The sequence below is a fragment of the Pezoporus flaviventris genome, unplaced genomic scaffold (genome assembly GCF_033815535.1).
Source record: "Pezoporus flaviventris isolate CSIRO_AGI_PZ_B2104156 unplaced genomic scaffold, CSIRO_AGI_Pfla_v1 ptg000002l, whole genome shotgun sequence".
Taxonomy (NCBI): domain Eukaryota; kingdom Metazoa; phylum Chordata; class Aves; order Psittaciformes; family Psittacidae; genus Pezoporus; species Pezoporus flaviventris.
This window is the reverse complement of record NW_026892550.1, coordinates 60,221,762-60,237,742: the sequence shown is the minus strand read 5'-3', so window position 1 is coordinate 60,237,742 and position 15,981 is coordinate 60,221,762. Positions and strand designations below refer to the sequence as shown.

Below are 15,981 nucleotides of genomic sequence, written 5' to 3'. Positions count from 1 at the left end.
ACGAGATAGCACCGCCCAGCTCCCGTCCGGCTCTGGGGGCCGGCAGCAGCCGCGCCCGCCTCCTGCTCCACCGCCGCGGCCGGGCCGCAGCCCGCTCCCAGGGTAGGGTCCGCTGCCGCCGCTGTTGTCCCACTGAGGCGGACGCTACCGGCGCCCTTGTCCGCAGACAACCGGGAGGCTGCGCCGCTTCCTGCGCTGACTGGTGGCGGGGTCCTGGTGCCCCTCCCCGCGCCGGTTGGGAGCTGGCGGAATAGGCTCCCCGTTCCCCGCTGCTTCTCCCCAGCGAAGCCAGCAGAGAAGCTGACGCGGGGGAACCTGCGCGCACGGCGTCCTCCGCATTGTGCGAGCCTGCATAGGCACGGCTGTGTGCTGCCCCGAGTCTCCCGCCCTGGCATTACATATAGCTGGGGGGCGGCGAGCGGAGACGTGAGGGATGCTTTTGTGCGCGACTGCAGGCGAAGCAGCGGGTAACGGCAGAGCTAACGGCGGCTGGAGCTGTGATTGCGAGGCAGGTCGGGCGCTGCGGTCACCCGCAGCTCTCCCGGCGGGAGAGGCCGGGCGCGATGCCGAATTAGGCGACTGGAGAAGTCCTTGCGAGCTTAGGGGTAGGCTTACCAGCCCGTAACCGGCCCAGGTCCCAGCGGAGCTGGGAGGGCGGTCGGGCAGCTCCCCATGGCGAGCAACCGCAGCATCGAGCTGGAGCACTTCGAGGAGCGGGACAAGAGGCAGCAGCGCGCAGGGCCGCGCCGCAGCGGCACCGGCGCGGGCCCGAGGGGCAACGGGCTCATCCCTAGCCCCGCGCACAGTGCCCACTGCAGCCTCTACCGAACGCGGACCCTGCAGGCGCTCAGCTCAGAGAAGAAAGCCCGGAAAGCTCGCTTCTACCGCAATGGGGACAGGTACTTCAAGGGCTTGGTGTATGCCATCTCCAACGACCGCTTCCGCTCCTTCGACGCCCTCCTTGCAGAGCTCACCCGGTCCCTGTCGGACAACGTGAACCTACCCCAGGGTGTCCGCACCATCTACACTATTGATGGCAGCAAGAAGCTCACCAGCCTGGATGAGCTTTTGGAAGGTGAGCCAGGGGAAAGCAGTGTGCAGGCTGTGGGTAGTTCTGCCCTGGCATGTTGAGGTCTGGGAAGAGGTAGTATGGGGCCTGCTGGTTGGGTTGCAGGCTCTCTTTGGACTGAGTTTCCCTTTCTACCCTGATATAAGCCCAGAGAGGTTGCCTTGAAATTCGGCAGCCATGGAGCCTCTGAGGGCAGATGGTGCTAGTGCCTGTTGTGGTGCATTAGACTTCCTTTATCCCAGTGTGGACCATCCACTTCTCATCACCCAGACGAGTGCTCTCTGTAGGTGTGTGTGTTGACTGTAATGGTAGTTACGCAGCAGGTGTAATTTAGAAGAACCACAGTAAAATTCTTGGCAACCTTTCAGTCATCACCATTTGTAAGAGAGAGAAATGCTGTAATTTTAGTTATTGGATGCCTCACAATGGCTTAAACTTTAAGAGAGAAAGCCCCTATGCTGTGAAAAATTATTAATGCTTATTAAACCAAACTGGTATTAAACCAAACTGGTGTAAAGTGATCTTTCAAGTGTGATCAGAGTCCATATCCATAGAAGGAATTGTATAGCTCATCTGACTTCCAAAATAATTTTATAGAATCAAATGTTTTTCAGGATTGTTCCAAGTAACTTTTGATAATGCAACTTAGTTGCTAAGTTTATGTAGACCTTGCAAGTCTGAGCAGAGCAGTGCTTGACTACATCTCAAAATGGGGCCAGAAGCACTTTTTCTTCCTGAATGAAACATGCTGCTTGGTTTCAGGGAACGATAATTACCAGAACAAAGAGCAGAATTCCCCCATATTCTCACATGATGTTTTCAATAAAGTTTAAGCTCAGCATTGCATGAATCAACTTTTCAAGTGTATTGGTTATATTGTGCGCAATATGAAGTTCATAATCAATTTGCACTCGATGCTTCTCCTCAGGTATCTAATACATTAACCACAGCAGTGTTCCACCTGGTGACTGTATGCCAGGTGTAGCTGATTTGCATTAATGAATTACCATTTGTAGGTCTTCTAATGCCTCCTTTGATTTGGAATCTTCCCTTTTCAAAGCAATACTGGATCACACCTGGGGAATTTGATGAGCAAGGGAACATGAAGTTTCCTTTATGTCATCCACCAGTAAAAGCACTGGGAGCTAGGGACTAGCCATTCCAAAACTTTCAGTAGGAAAGGGGAGGCTACAACACGTGGTGCATCAAGGAGGTCTCGCTCAAAAGATATGCATGAAAGCACACTTTATAGTGGCAACATAGTGCCTGAAGATTTCCCCCATCGTGTGATCTTCCATGAGGCTGTTCCGCAGTCAAAACAGAGGAAAAGTGAAATGATTGATGCTGGTTCTGTGATAATAAGGTAGATGTGAAATCAACCAAAAACTGTCCCAAGATTCAGTGATTAAGTTAGAGGTAGCTAAAAAAAGATGAAAAAATGCTGGAGTGGGGATGGTAGGGAAAGTAGATGAAGAAAAAAATTGGATCAACTAATAAATTGGGGTGACTTTTGAAACGCTGCAGAAAGAATGATCTTAAGCTTTTATGGCTTAAAATAAAACAAGGGCAAAATGACTTGCTGGACAGCAGTATAAATGCAGTGTATACTCTCACAACTCTATTTAAGTTAATAACTGAAAGCAAAAACTTACTTCCTGTCTCTTCAAATACTTATTGAAAGAGTGACCTTTGTTGTTGCTTTTCACTGGAAGACTAAAGCAAAATAAATGTCACAACTGAAATGCCACTTCCATGCTTTCTCAATAAAATAAAAGAGGGAAAAGAGAGTCCCAATTACTTAGTCATCTATTCATGACCAATACAACTCTTCGGGATCTTAAGAAAATCCTGTAGCATCATAATTGGATTAGTATGTTCTCCTATTAGCATGCTGAAAAACTTTGCCAGAGTAAGTCAATCGCTGTACAAAGAAACGCAAGCATAATCAGGGATGGAAAGAAAACAAACAAGTAGTGGATCCATTATTCTTTGAAATTATTTGAGCTTTTCTGCCAGCTGTTTTGTTATAGAAGACCAGCTAGAAGATGACCTGGCTTGTTTTTATTTTCTTCATGTTCAGCACAGCAAGCTTGAATTTCTGCTCTAGAATAAAAGCTTGAACATTGGTGATACCCTGAAGCTTGAACTGCAGTAACATCAGGACTAGTTATGAATGGTGTTTTGTTGCATTCCTTTCTAGTTTTCAGAAAGGAAAATAAAATTCAAGTGCTACTATGCATGTCAGCTACTTGGATGAGCACCAGACTGAACATGACTACTTGATGCAATACCTAGCCTGTTTGCACGTCATCAATGTTGTTGAACTGGTACCCAAACTCACAGCACTTCAGGTTCAATAGTGACTGATGGCTCTGTGAAGTGAGCAGAAGGTGAGTGCTCAGGCACTCTTGCCAAGCCAGCAAGATTCGGATTAAACCTTCCTCAACAACAGCCTGTGTGTGTAGCTCTTGGGCATTAGCATGCCTCAGTGCAGGGAAGCTCTTTAAGGCCTATTTTCCATTTATTAGGTTAATAATTGCCTAAGGTAGAAAAGCTGGCAGCATCAAATTCTGTATCATAGTAGTCCAAACTATCTGAATTGAGTCACTGATGAATGCTTTTGGGGGTTTGGCCATTTTTGGCAATCTGTTTTGCTGTTTATCATTTTAAGAGGATAATAGCTAATGCACAGACATATTGTAGATTTCAAATATTGCTGTTACAGGTTTAGTCAGTTAAAAATGTTAAAAATTTGACCAGCCCGTGTTTATTATTCAGAAATTGACAAGCTCTTTTTTTAGCATATTGCTTTTCTTAACTGGATATGACAATCAAAAAAGCATGCTCTGCTGGACTTGCCTTAGGCAAATGTTTGTATTTCCAGCCCCTGTAGATTAGGAAACATTATGTCTCATGAGTTTGGCAGTTTTCATTGCTTTCTTAGAATGGGAGGAGTGAAAAATTTCATTGTCTTTCTGTTATCTTACTTGAGTAGATAGATACAAGGACAGGATAGGGGTTAGGAATGTGTGGCTTTCTTTTAGTTTTCTTTCTTTCAACTTTGTCATCAGACACTACACTGTTTTTTACTTATGAATAGGAGATTCCATGGGTAATTTTATATTTTCCTTTCAACAGTAATAATGGTTTCATCTTTGTCCTCTACTAAAGTTTTTTTTAATTGTTTGTCTAAATCCTTCAGTTTTCTTTAAAAATATTTGACACAATGGTAATAGTAAGAACAGTTCTTTGGTCCAGAGATTTGTGTTTTACATTTGTCAGTCATGCTCTGTCTTGCTATCCTGTGCTTTCATTGTCTTGGTAGTGAAAGACGTGGAGAGTCATGGCTGTTCAGGTTTGCTGCATAGTTGGGAGATATTGTTGGATTTTCAGAGAGGAAACGAAGTGTAGACTCTGTTCCTGGCAGGAAAAGTTATGTTGGATTGGCATGTGAAAGGAAATTTTTCCCTAGGTAGGAAGCATTGCTAAGAGTCTTTGTTCTTTCTACTACAATGTTTAATTAACATAGTTCTTTATAAAATGGCAGTAGTTTTGTCTGCACAGTTATACTGACAATCAACAGGCACCTGTAGCGAAATCTTTGGGCTGGAGGTAGGAAGGTTCTGAGCAGGGCAGTCAGTCCTTATGCATGGCTAAAACATGTAACACAGAACAATACCTGCTTTAAAGAAATGGGCTCTGCCACACTAATACAGATTAAAAGAGTGCTTTTGAAATGAGGTGTTGAATAATCCAGATATTTTCTGCCTTAGATCATTGTTGTTGTTACCGCATATGACATTTTTAATCCTGCTTAAGTACCTGTGATTCTAGTCGATGCACACTGTATATTAGGTCAAAAGTATATTTTCTCTTGTCAGGGCAAGCAGGTGATAACACCAAGTAGACGGTTTGTATTTTTGCTCCTTCAAAAAGGTATGATTATCTTCCTGTGCTAAAGCCAAATGCTGTAATGCTTTAAAAAGGGGAAATGTAGCATGCTTAACAAAGAAGGGTAAAAAAAAAAGAATAAAAGAAGGATTTAAAAACAGTAAAAGCATATGCTTCCAAATACATGTTCGAGTCACTGTAGTTATGGAGTCCTGAAGCAATGGGGTGTGGATATGAAATATGGATATAATTGTTAGTTGGCTTCCCATTCAAGCAAAATAAAATAGTTCCATCGCTGTGTATCTTTTCATTTAAGGGATGGGAGAAACGTAATTTACCTGGAAAGAGTTATTTACTTACTGTGGAGGATACATGTCGTATTACTTGGGTTTGATAACCAGATGGCCTTAATTGTCTTCTAAAAGCTTTAACCCTGCCTGAGCAGGAGACTGGGACCAGATGACCTCCAGAGGTTCTTTCCAACCTCAACTGTTCTGTGATTCTGTGAAAGCATGGAGGAAACGATCTCTGAATGTCCTGACCAAATAAAGGCAAAAGAGAGCTAGGAGCAATTAGTCATCTGCTAAAATCCTGGTTGTCATCCCAGGTTTTAAGAAGTGTATGGGGAACTTAAATGCTATAGATGAGGGAAGACTGTGACTTGTAAAGGGTTATTGGACGTGATACGAAAGTGAAGGAATTGTAAAAAACTAACAAGGAAGGAAATTCTGTCAAAGGAAGGAAACAGAGACCTAAATAATTTTTCATGAAAAAGATCATTTTATTTTTATCAATCTTTTAATACATACTGTAAATACAGTGTTCTGGAAATGTGCTTGCCTTTGTGTTACACAACACAAAAGGGATACTTTCCTGTGATTTTTAAAGTTAGAAGGTTAGTAGCCCTAATAACTACTGTGCTTTACTGAATAAGCAGCTTTTGTCACCCTTGAAGCTAGTGAGCTCCACCAAAAGAAGCTGAGGAACATGAGATGGATTGATGAAATGTACCTGGAAACTTGTCCTGCCCTATGTGCTTCACAGGGAACACACATTAAAAAAAAAAAAAAAATGGAGACTAATGACTTTCTTTCTGTAGGGATGTTTTTACCTGTGCCAGCTATATCACTCAGTTATGCAGTGTGTCATTTAAAATAATTATGCTTTATGAGACTCTCAGAGATAGTAATTAATGCTTCTTAACACCTTCCAAAAAACAAGCCATAAAACCTTGTCCAGAGACTTTTGTTTCAAATATCCTGACTCAGGATTTTTGAGTGTTGTACACATAATTTCTTCCTTACATTACATACTGTATCAACAGTTGGTTTAACCTAATGTTAAAGAAAATGAAGTATCTACAAGTCTTTCTTTAGTAGTCTCTGTTTTTAAGGATGGAAAGTCTAAATGCTTCTAGGCTATTTGTTAAATGTCTAGCAGTGGGCTTCAGCTCACAAAACTTGTGAAAAACCCCAAGTTGTCAAGGAGCTGTGTTTCCTTAAAACTGCACATAGTTGCAAGTGATGTATACTTGTGATACAAAAGGTAAAGATGCATCTTTCTTTTCAGTACCTAAAATGGCATGGATGAATTTTGGAGAGTTCACGTACTCCCTACTCTTTTGATCCCTGCATTTTCTTGAAAAGTGAGGTAGGCCCATCTCTGATGAACAAGTGTTGAAGAAATAGGTGGCAAAATAAAACCTTTGTAGATGAGTTTTTAAGTAAGCAAAACAGTATTTAGGCCACTGATAGTCTATGGCTATTAGTCCCTTTGACCAACATAGTCTTGTTTTCTCCTTTATCCATTCTGTGTTCATCATCTGTGTTTCTCTGTTGTGAGGCAACAGTGAGTATTATGTTTAGGTGTAGCTATCTGAAACTGGAATCCTACAGTGTGCTTAAACTGTATACACACAGCACACACAGGTCCTTTCTTCGTCTGGTTATTAATGCAGTACAAGTAAATTATTTAGAGGCAGGTAATGGTTCCCTGATAATAGGCATTGTTTTGTGTCTTCTAGTTGTTTTTCTAATGCTAATAAGACATAGAGAATCAGAAGTAAACTTACTCCATTTCTTGATTATATTGTGACCCAAAATATCAGCAGATGTTACTCTTTTAAAGTGAACATATGCCCCATTTCAGGAATTTTTGGTGGTAGCAGGATTTCTTGGAAGAATTGACACTTCTAGATTGCTCTGGGTACTGTCATGAAGCGTTGGATGGATGGCACATATGGTCTATTGAAATTATAGTGCCAACTTAAAAGGAGATTTCAGACTTCTGCCAAAACTGCTCTGCAGCCTGGTTAAGCTTTCTGCTGTAGAATAGTTTGGCTGGGTTCAGAGTCCCAGCTGTAACCTACGCCTGTAATTCTTGCATTCTTTTCTGCATTTAAAGAAAAAGAAGAAAGTGTTGCTTAATAGATCTTTCTACTTCATTATTCTATAGTTCTTTATCTGCAAATCTCAATGTAGTATCAGTGACTAACTTCACAAACTGGTCTAAAAGCTAGGGAGCTGATTCATGTTAATGCTAATGTTGTAAGCTAGAGACATGATATTTATTTCCAGTAATGTAACTGCTGTGACTATGTGCTAGCTAAGGCTGGTATGCATTAGCTTTAGTCTTTCAAGACTATAAATGGAAAGTGGGCCTTCAAAGCATAAAAATGACCATATAGAAGTCAATGATGTAAATATTTGAAGTATCGTTTATGCCTGTTTGTGGAGTTGTGTCAACTCTCTAGGGCTGGTAGGTGTATAAATGACAAAAAAGAGCTACACCATGATCAAAATACCATTGAAGTTGTAGAAAATATTTTCTTAGTGACTGAGATTATATATATACTTAGGTTAGACTTATGAAAAATCACATTCAAAGCAGTTTCTGAAACAGCCAACCATATTTATGTATGTGATTTAAACTGTAAAATTATCTGCTACTTTGTTAACACTGTTTGAAATCAATTCACAAATACTGGTTTTCTGATAGTGTGGAGTTTATCAGAAGTCTGTATTTATATGTGAATTAATCCCAAACATTTAAAATCCAGTCATACATTGAAACTGTGAGCAAATATTATATATAACATTACACTTTCAGGTTTACTTATAAAATATAAAAGAGAGATAATACCCTTAGAAATAACTGTTTCTTTGAAACAGACATAAAGTTGCATTTTTTACTTCAAAAGATGGCTAAAATAAGAATTTAAAGAATAGCATAGTGTTAAAAAAATTGATTGCTCATCAAGGGGTTGTGTTTTCTTAGGTATGCTTTTTTGAATGTACTATTCTGTAGGAAAGCTTTCTGTAATTAACTTTATAGGTGTGATTTAATTTACCTTTGCCTTTTTTTTCCTTAAATATTTGCTTCTGTTGAATAATTATACCCCTATTAAACCAAACAAACAAATTCTTAACTCTTTCTTAGAAAATCACTCATTATGCAGCAAGCAGCAATTGGTTTCCTAATCATATTCTGTTTCTAGCAGGTTTTTTGGTACTTTTCACGGTCTCAATAGAACTTAGAATCTGTGGGTGATCCTGGCTGTGGTGAAATCATTAGCAGTTTGAGTAGTGATTTCAAGAGAATGAAAACATCAATCTTTATCCTTTAAGTCATGAACCAAGCAAGTCACTTGGTGTATGTGTTTTCCCACAGTCCTTGCTCTAAAGCTGCCATATGTGCCTGCCTTGCAGGTGTAGCAGTAAAATCTGTTTTCCCTGTAAAACCTGTGTTACTAAGTTTATTCTATATGACTGATATAAGAAAGCAGGCATGGAATTTAAAACACTTACTAAACAATCTGTGGTATGCTACAGATGTCCAGTAATTACAGTAATTAGTCATTCATCTGCTAATTATAGGAAATTTTGCAATCAACAGGGGAAGTTCAGGTTAGATATAAGGAAGAAGCTCTTTACCGTGAGGGTGGTGAGGCACTGGAACAGGTTGCCCAAAGAAGTGGTAAATGCTCCATCCCTGGCAGTGTTTAAGGCCAGGTTGGACAGAGCCTTGGGTGACATGGTTTAATGTGAGGCATCCCTGTCTATGGCAGGGGGGTTGGAACTAAATGATCGGAGCAATCCCAGGCACAGCTACAGGCTGGGCAAAGAAGAGATTCAGAGCAGCCCTGCGAAGAAGGACTTGGGGGTGCTGGTCGATGAGAAAATGAACATGAGCCAGCTTCAGTGTGCGCTTGCAGCCCAGAAAGCCAACCGTATTCTGGGTTGCATGAAAAGAAGCGTGACCAGCAGGTCGAAGGAGGTGATCCTGCCCCTCTACTCTGGTCTCGTGAGACCTCACCTGGAGTATCGTGTGCAGTTCTGGTGTCCTCAACATAAAAAGGACATGGAACTGTTGGAAGAAGTCCAGAGGAGGGCCACGAGGATGATCAGGGGACTGGAGCACCTCCCGTATGAAGACAGGCTGAGAAAGTTGGGGCTGTTCAGCCTGGAGAAGAGAAGGCTGCGTGGAGACCTCATAGCAGCCTTCCAGTATCTGAAGGGGGCCTGTAGGGATCCTGGGGAGGGACTCTTCATTAGGGACTGTAGTGACAGGACAAGGGGTAATGGGTTAAAACCTAAACAGGGAAAGTTTAGATTGGATATAAGGAGGAAATTCTTTCCTGTTAGGGTGGTGAGGCACTGGGATGGGTTGCCCAGGGAGGTTGTGAATGCTCCATCCCTGGCAGTGTTCAAGACCAGGTTGAACGAAGCCTTGGGTGATATGTTTTAGTGTGAGGTGTCCCTGGCCATGGCAGGGGGGCTGGAACTAGATGATCTTAAGGTCCTTTCCAACCCTAACTATTCTATGATTCTATGTTTCTATATTAAGGTCCTTTCCAACCCAAACCATTCTGTGATACTTTTTTTTTTTTATTTCCCCCAATTAGCACAGTTTGTACTTCAACTTAAGACTTGGCTAAATGCAGTTGAATCAATTTGAAATTCATTCTTTTAAGGTATTACATTGGTTTATGCTGAAAGCACTTCCTTTTTTTTTTTTTTGTTTATCAGGAGGTGAAGATTTTTGCTTAAAGGAAAAGAACTAATAAGAAGTAGTATGTAGTAAACAGGTATTGCAACCTATTCAGATAATCAAGAATTATTTTATTAATACAAGGGAACTGGTAGAAGGCAGAGAGTTTCACACTGTTTTAAAGAAATAAAGATCCTTTTGGATCAATACTTCTTCATAGTAGCTGATATGGGCTATGTTTTAGAGTTGTGCTGGAAAACAAAGCTGATAACAGAGAAATGTTTTAGTTACTGCTGAGCAGTGTTTACGCAGTGTCAAGGCCTTTTCTGCTTCTCGTATTGCCCTGCCAGTGAGTAGACTGAGGGTGCACAAGGAGTTCTGCTTGTGGAACAGCCAGAACAGCAGACCCCAACTGACTCAAGGGGTATTCCAAACCATATGATGTCATGTTCAGCATATAAAGCTGGGAGAAGAAGTAAGGGAGAGAAGGTTTGGAGTGATGGTGTTTGTCTTCCCAAGCCACTGGTAGGTGTGATGCAGCCCTGCTTTCCTGGAGATGGCTGAACACCTGCTTGCCTGTAGGAAGTCGTGTATGATTTTTTTGTTTTGCTTTGCTTGCCTGCACAGCTTTTGTGTTACCTGTTAAATCTGTTTTTATCTCAACCCATGAATTTTCTCACTTTTACCCCCCTGATTTTTTTCACCCACATCCGACCAGGGGAGCCGAGTGAGCAGCTGCATGGTGTTTAGTTGCTGGCTGGATTTAAACCATTCTGCATCAGACAGTAGTGTAGTTGTAGAAGGAAGAATAATAAAATGATCAGCAGTTATGTTAGTAAGTCTATTGGTATGAATTAATACTACCAGCTTCTTTGAGATGCTTCTTATTCAGCAGCTTCGTGTGTAGAGATAACTTCATGGATAAAAAAATATTTAGAAAATAAGCATAGTCCTTTGAATCTGGTATTATGGGATGTAGAGGGGGAAGCCTTTGCTTCTGTTGCAGCTGAGCAGTTCGGAAGGGACTTTTTGAGGTCATCTTGTCTTGTTTAAAGCAGGTTAAAATCAGATTGCTTGAAGACTTGTTGCAACTTAACATGTAGTTCTAGGGGCAGTGTAAGCTTCCAGGTCACCACAGTTCTGAGGCTGTGTGGCATTTTTGCATTTTTTTTTTCCCCTATCTGCAGAATAGTGCTGGTGTGCATGCAGCTGTGTGGAAATCACATTCAAGGAGTTTATGGGCTAAAACCAACTCTTTTTAGTTTGCTTGTGTTTGGGGGAAAGAGGAGGAGTCTTGTCTGTATTGGTTTCTGTTTTGTGCACCATTTAGTCTATGAATATGAGGAGGAATGAGGGGTATGAACGAAGAGGAAGAATGCACGCAAGGTTGTGGCCTCCGTAAACCTTTACACCAAATTGTTTCTCTGTACCTCAGACTGTACTTTGTCTTTCAGATCACAGTAATTCTTGAGGGGTTTGACAGTAGTTTACTATCTTGATTTTAGAAACAGCTATACAACTTCTAAGCTAGATCAGCTCTCAAAACTAGAGTTCAGAAAGTAAAAGTATTGTTTAAAAGTTTTCTAGTGTCTATCTAAAAATAGGTATGAAATTTGTAACTTTTGCAGTACTGTCTAATAGATCTATGTGTGTTCTTTATTCTTCTTGCTGTGTACATTGTAGGTGAGTTTGGTTTGTTCCACCAGTAACCTTGAGCATGTAGCTTTAACCTTAGAACAGGCTAGGCTTTTTAAGATACAGGTAGCTATTCTGCCTGGAGGAATGGTGTTTTCTGTCAGTTTGGAATGATTCTTTTTCATCCTTATGGCAATTGTCTGCCTCTTCGAGAAATCTTTGGATGTCATATGTGAGATCCCAGGGATATGTGTTACAGAAATAACCCAGACTTTTTCATGGTTTGCATCTTGAGTATAGCTGTCAGACATTAAAAGAGTTGTGGTAATCAAACAACAATTTGAAAACTGTTCTCTTCTAAGGAGAAAAAAAAAAGCCAGTTAGTCTGCAGACTTGCATTGTCTCAGCAAATGGAGAAAAGTAACAAATTCCTTAGGTCTACGTCATGATTGGTGCTGCTTTAAATAATTTGATGTAAAAATGTGTATTACTATTCTGTGGTAACACTTTTGTCCTCTCACCTCCCTTTTATGACTTCAGGAGATAACAGCAGTGAAGGCTTTGAATTAGGAAGGAAATTAAAATGGAGAAGTGTAAATGTCCTTTCATATTCCTGTCACCTCAAAGTCTCACTTGTGGCCTCAACAAGTGTTTCTTGTTCCTAAAAATGTTGAAGTGAATAAATTTCAACAGTGTATTCTTGGTAGAGAGGAAATAACTCCTGGTAAATTAATGTGTCCTTCAGGGCAATCATCTTGAGATGCTTGAATTTACTCTGTTAAAGCTTGCTCCTTCAAAATAATTCATAATTAAGCATACGTATGTGTGTACACATCTTGAAGTATATACTTGAGGAATACGTAGGGAAGGGTCTGGCTATTTGCTGTAGGAGAATGCTCTTAATGTCATGTATTGTGAGCGCAAGTGATTTAAGCACTTGCAAAGTAACTCTGCAGTCAGAATTTATGATCCAAAAGAAATGGAAATATCTCCAACCCTCACATTACCCTCTACGTTGTTTTTTTTTTTTCTTGACCAGAGGTCTTTTGAAACCTGTTAAAACCACTCTGAGGGTATTGTTTGGGTGGAAAGCTGTGATAATTTACAGTCCTTCATTTAAAATGGCCTGCAGTTGAAATACAGGAAAATCACTCATGAAAAAGTTTTGTTGGTTTTTTTTTAATTGGCAAATAATATCTGCAAACCCCCTAAAATTATGAAAATGTCATCTTCTTTTCAGGTGAAAGTTATGTATGTGCATCCAATGAACCATATCGCAAGGTTGATTACACCAAGAACGTCAATCCAAACTGGTGTGTGAACGTAAGGACTGGGTCCACTCGATCCTTGACATCTTTGTCATCCACAAAGAGTGAAGTGAAGGAGAGTAAAGATTTCATTAAACCCAAATTAGTGACTGTTATTAGGAGTGGAGTAAAACCACGGAAGGCTGTGAGAATTCTGCTGAATAAGAAGACTGCTCACTCCTTCGAACAGGTCCTGAATGACATCACAGAAGCCATTAAGTTAGATTCAGGTGTAGTCAAGAGACTTTGTACACTGGATGGAAAACAGGTATGCGAATAAATTGCTGTGACCATCTAATAATTATGAGTTAATCTAAGCTTGTTTTCACAACTTGAATTATTTTCACTGTATATGCTTTAACCTGCTTCTGAATAAGGATAGTTAACAAATGGCAACTTTGAAAATTTGTATTAAAATCTTAATAGCTAAAAGCAACAAAATTTTATATAATGCAAAGGACCTTAACCACTTTACATTTCAAGTGAAAACAAAAAAAAAAATTAAAAGCATCTTTTTCATATAGTAACTCTGTTGCATAGCTAAGAAAGTACCTGTTGATTAAATAATGCAGTTTATTTTAAAGCAAACTTCTTCAAATACATCTCTGTTTTCAGAAGCAGAGTCATATTTTCAGATTACATAGTGCTGAGTGGTATAAGAAAAATACTGTTGCCTTCTTTCATTTCATTTCCACAGGTTACTATTTAAGTAGCGAAAGGACAGAAACATCATTCTGGAGGTAGTAACTGACATGATCTAAGGCCAAGAATTTTATGTGAAATGAATAATTCTGGAGTGGTGGTTATCTTAGCAACTTGTTTTTGCTTTTATTTTTACCAATTCAAAAACCTGCTGCCAGGATTAATGACAACAGGTCTTTATTCTCCCTCAGAAATACAAAGGAGTGGCCTACAGAATGTTTTGCTGTACCAGGTTTAAGTGTCAGGAATGTTTGCTGTCGATCAATCAAGTTAAGGACTCAGCTGTTCATGGAAGAGGACTTTGATACTTGATACTTTTATTTGACACCAGTATGGAACTTTGATAGCATTGCAACTTTAGTAATACAGGGTGACACAAGCTGTGAAGTAGATCACATTCAGTGTCAGGTATTTAGACTGTTATATTGTTGATCCTTACTCATTTAACAGGTATTTTTTCACACCTGCATACTTGTATATTTGCATAAACTACTTGTAAAAGTTTCAACTGTACTGAAACAGATGTAGGAATTTTAATTGTCAGGCTTTGTATAATGGTTATAATCCTATGGACTACTTAAAAAGCACCTCCTTGTGTTGAAAGTTGCAAGCAGATGCATTGCAAAGTAAGTGCACTTAAACAGATTGTCTCGATAGGAGGTCTGTCTCCCTGGTTGTGTTCTGTGTGCCGTGGATACCCCTTTTTGTAATTAAGTACTTGAAAAGAGCTTCTGTTCCTTGGCATTAAATATAGTGAGGCAAATGCATCACTAAGACTCTTGTTTTTCAGTATATGGTGGCACTGTAATGTGCTCTTTAGCTCTTCTAATAGGTTTGATTTTTAATGAGATTTGTTAATGTGATTTTTTTTTTTTTTTTTTGAGAGAGAGAATCCTTTTTAGGAATGTCTGAAATTTAATTTAGTCATGTTTAATTTCATTCATAATAAAATAGCTTTGAGGATATATATTATACAGTGGTCTTTTCTGCCCATGAAGTCTTCTCTTACTTTCATACGTTAAATGATTTTAATCTTCTTAAGCAAGTAGATAGAGTCAGGAAAGTGAACTGCAAAAACTAGGATTTTCATTTCAGATTCACCTCTTCTATTTCATTGTTAATATAGAACACTCACTGGTCTGCGTTGATGTAGGAGATGCAGTAGTGTATCAGGGACCAATAAAGTTAATTAACAGTAAATCTCACATATTTTGCTTACACATTAATGTCACCACATTTGTCACTGTGGTGGATGATGGCTGTCTTTAGTCCACAGTGAGGATGGCTGATCATTAGTAATGCTCCAAAATAAGTGTAACATTTCTAATTGCTGCAGTATCTCCCCCTGTCCTTCTGTGGTAAAAGCAATAATAAAATTTGGACTGCAAATGTACATGTTTCAGCATTAGTAATGCATAAATATGGAGACTTCCCTTCCATTTGGAAGAAGGGCCTTTTGGCTTTTTCCATAGACTTTGGGAAGGAGCCTTTGCGTGCACAACCATAGTGGAATTGTGATTCATGTGATCATGGGATATAGTGTCCCAGATGGAAGACCTATGGCTTTAAACACCCTGATAATAAAAGCCTCCTTCTGCTTATCTATGAAGATAGAGACTTCTGGGGAAAGTCTTTTTAAAAAGAGAGATTTGTTTGTTTGTTTGTTTTCCCAAAGTGAAGAGCTGACCCCAGTGTGAGGCAATAGGGACTTATTTTTTTTTTAATTTGCTCATTCCTGGTACATGTAGAGGTTGATGCCCAAAGGCTTTTTGGGGTTTGGCAAATAGAGTTGCTTTGCTGCCAATTACCAGTTGGTGGAAATTTCTAAGCCTATTTTCTCTAATGTAGTAATTGCTTATTCTTCTAAATCTGCTAGGAAGGCAGATCTTTTATGTTCATTGTACTGTTGGCACAGCTTGAAAGGCAACCATTAAAAAAAAAAAGGCATTTTGTAGATGGCTACGTTCCTATAAATGTAGCTCTTGTGTTTCTCAGGCTTTTGTGGTTTTTGGTGTTTTTTTTTTTCTTTTTCCTGCTCCTTTATATTTTTATCTCTGAGGAAATTGGTATTTTTTTTCCCTTTTTCTTTTTCTTAGTGAGTAGGTTTAGGTTGTATTTTCTGTTTAATACAGAATTGATGCTGAAATTCAGGTTTTTAAAATATACATGTATAAAATTTGAGTCTTTTTGTTAGGGAATATGTTTGCTTGTTTACGTAGGATGACTTTGTTTTCCAATAGAATTTTTTAACATGTAAGAAATGATCATGAAAGAGCAGTGTAACAGAAAAGGATGTCTTCAGAATAGTTTTTATTTACATCATTAGTCCTGACTGTAGCAAATCTTGATTATAGTAACACAGAGAATAACATCCATGCTGGCTGTTTT

At 39.7% G+C, this 15,981-nt stretch overlaps 1 protein-coding gene across 6 annotated transcripts in view; it reads left to right on the top strand.

Moving 5' to 3' along the window:
• Positions 1-305: 305 nt before the first annotated feature.
• Positions 306-15,981, top strand: part of DCLK2 (doublecortin like kinase 2) — an 88,541-nt gene continuing 72,865 nt past the window's right edge. For 2 of the 6 annotated variants that reach the window (XR_009741215.1, XM_061440955.1), the window contains exons 1-2: positions 306-1,075; positions 12,825-13,159. Coding sequence is in view for 4 of the 6 variants with exons in the window: in XM_061440955.1 (XP_061296939.1) it covers positions 673-1,075; positions 12,825-13,159 (738 nt within the window). In the remaining 2 variants the exon portion in view is untranslated. The remainder of the gene's footprint in view (positions 1,076-12,824; positions 13,160-15,981) is intronic. The other 4 variants (XR_009741214.1, XM_061440964.1, XM_061440947.1 and 1 more) reach the window with 3 other exon arrangements.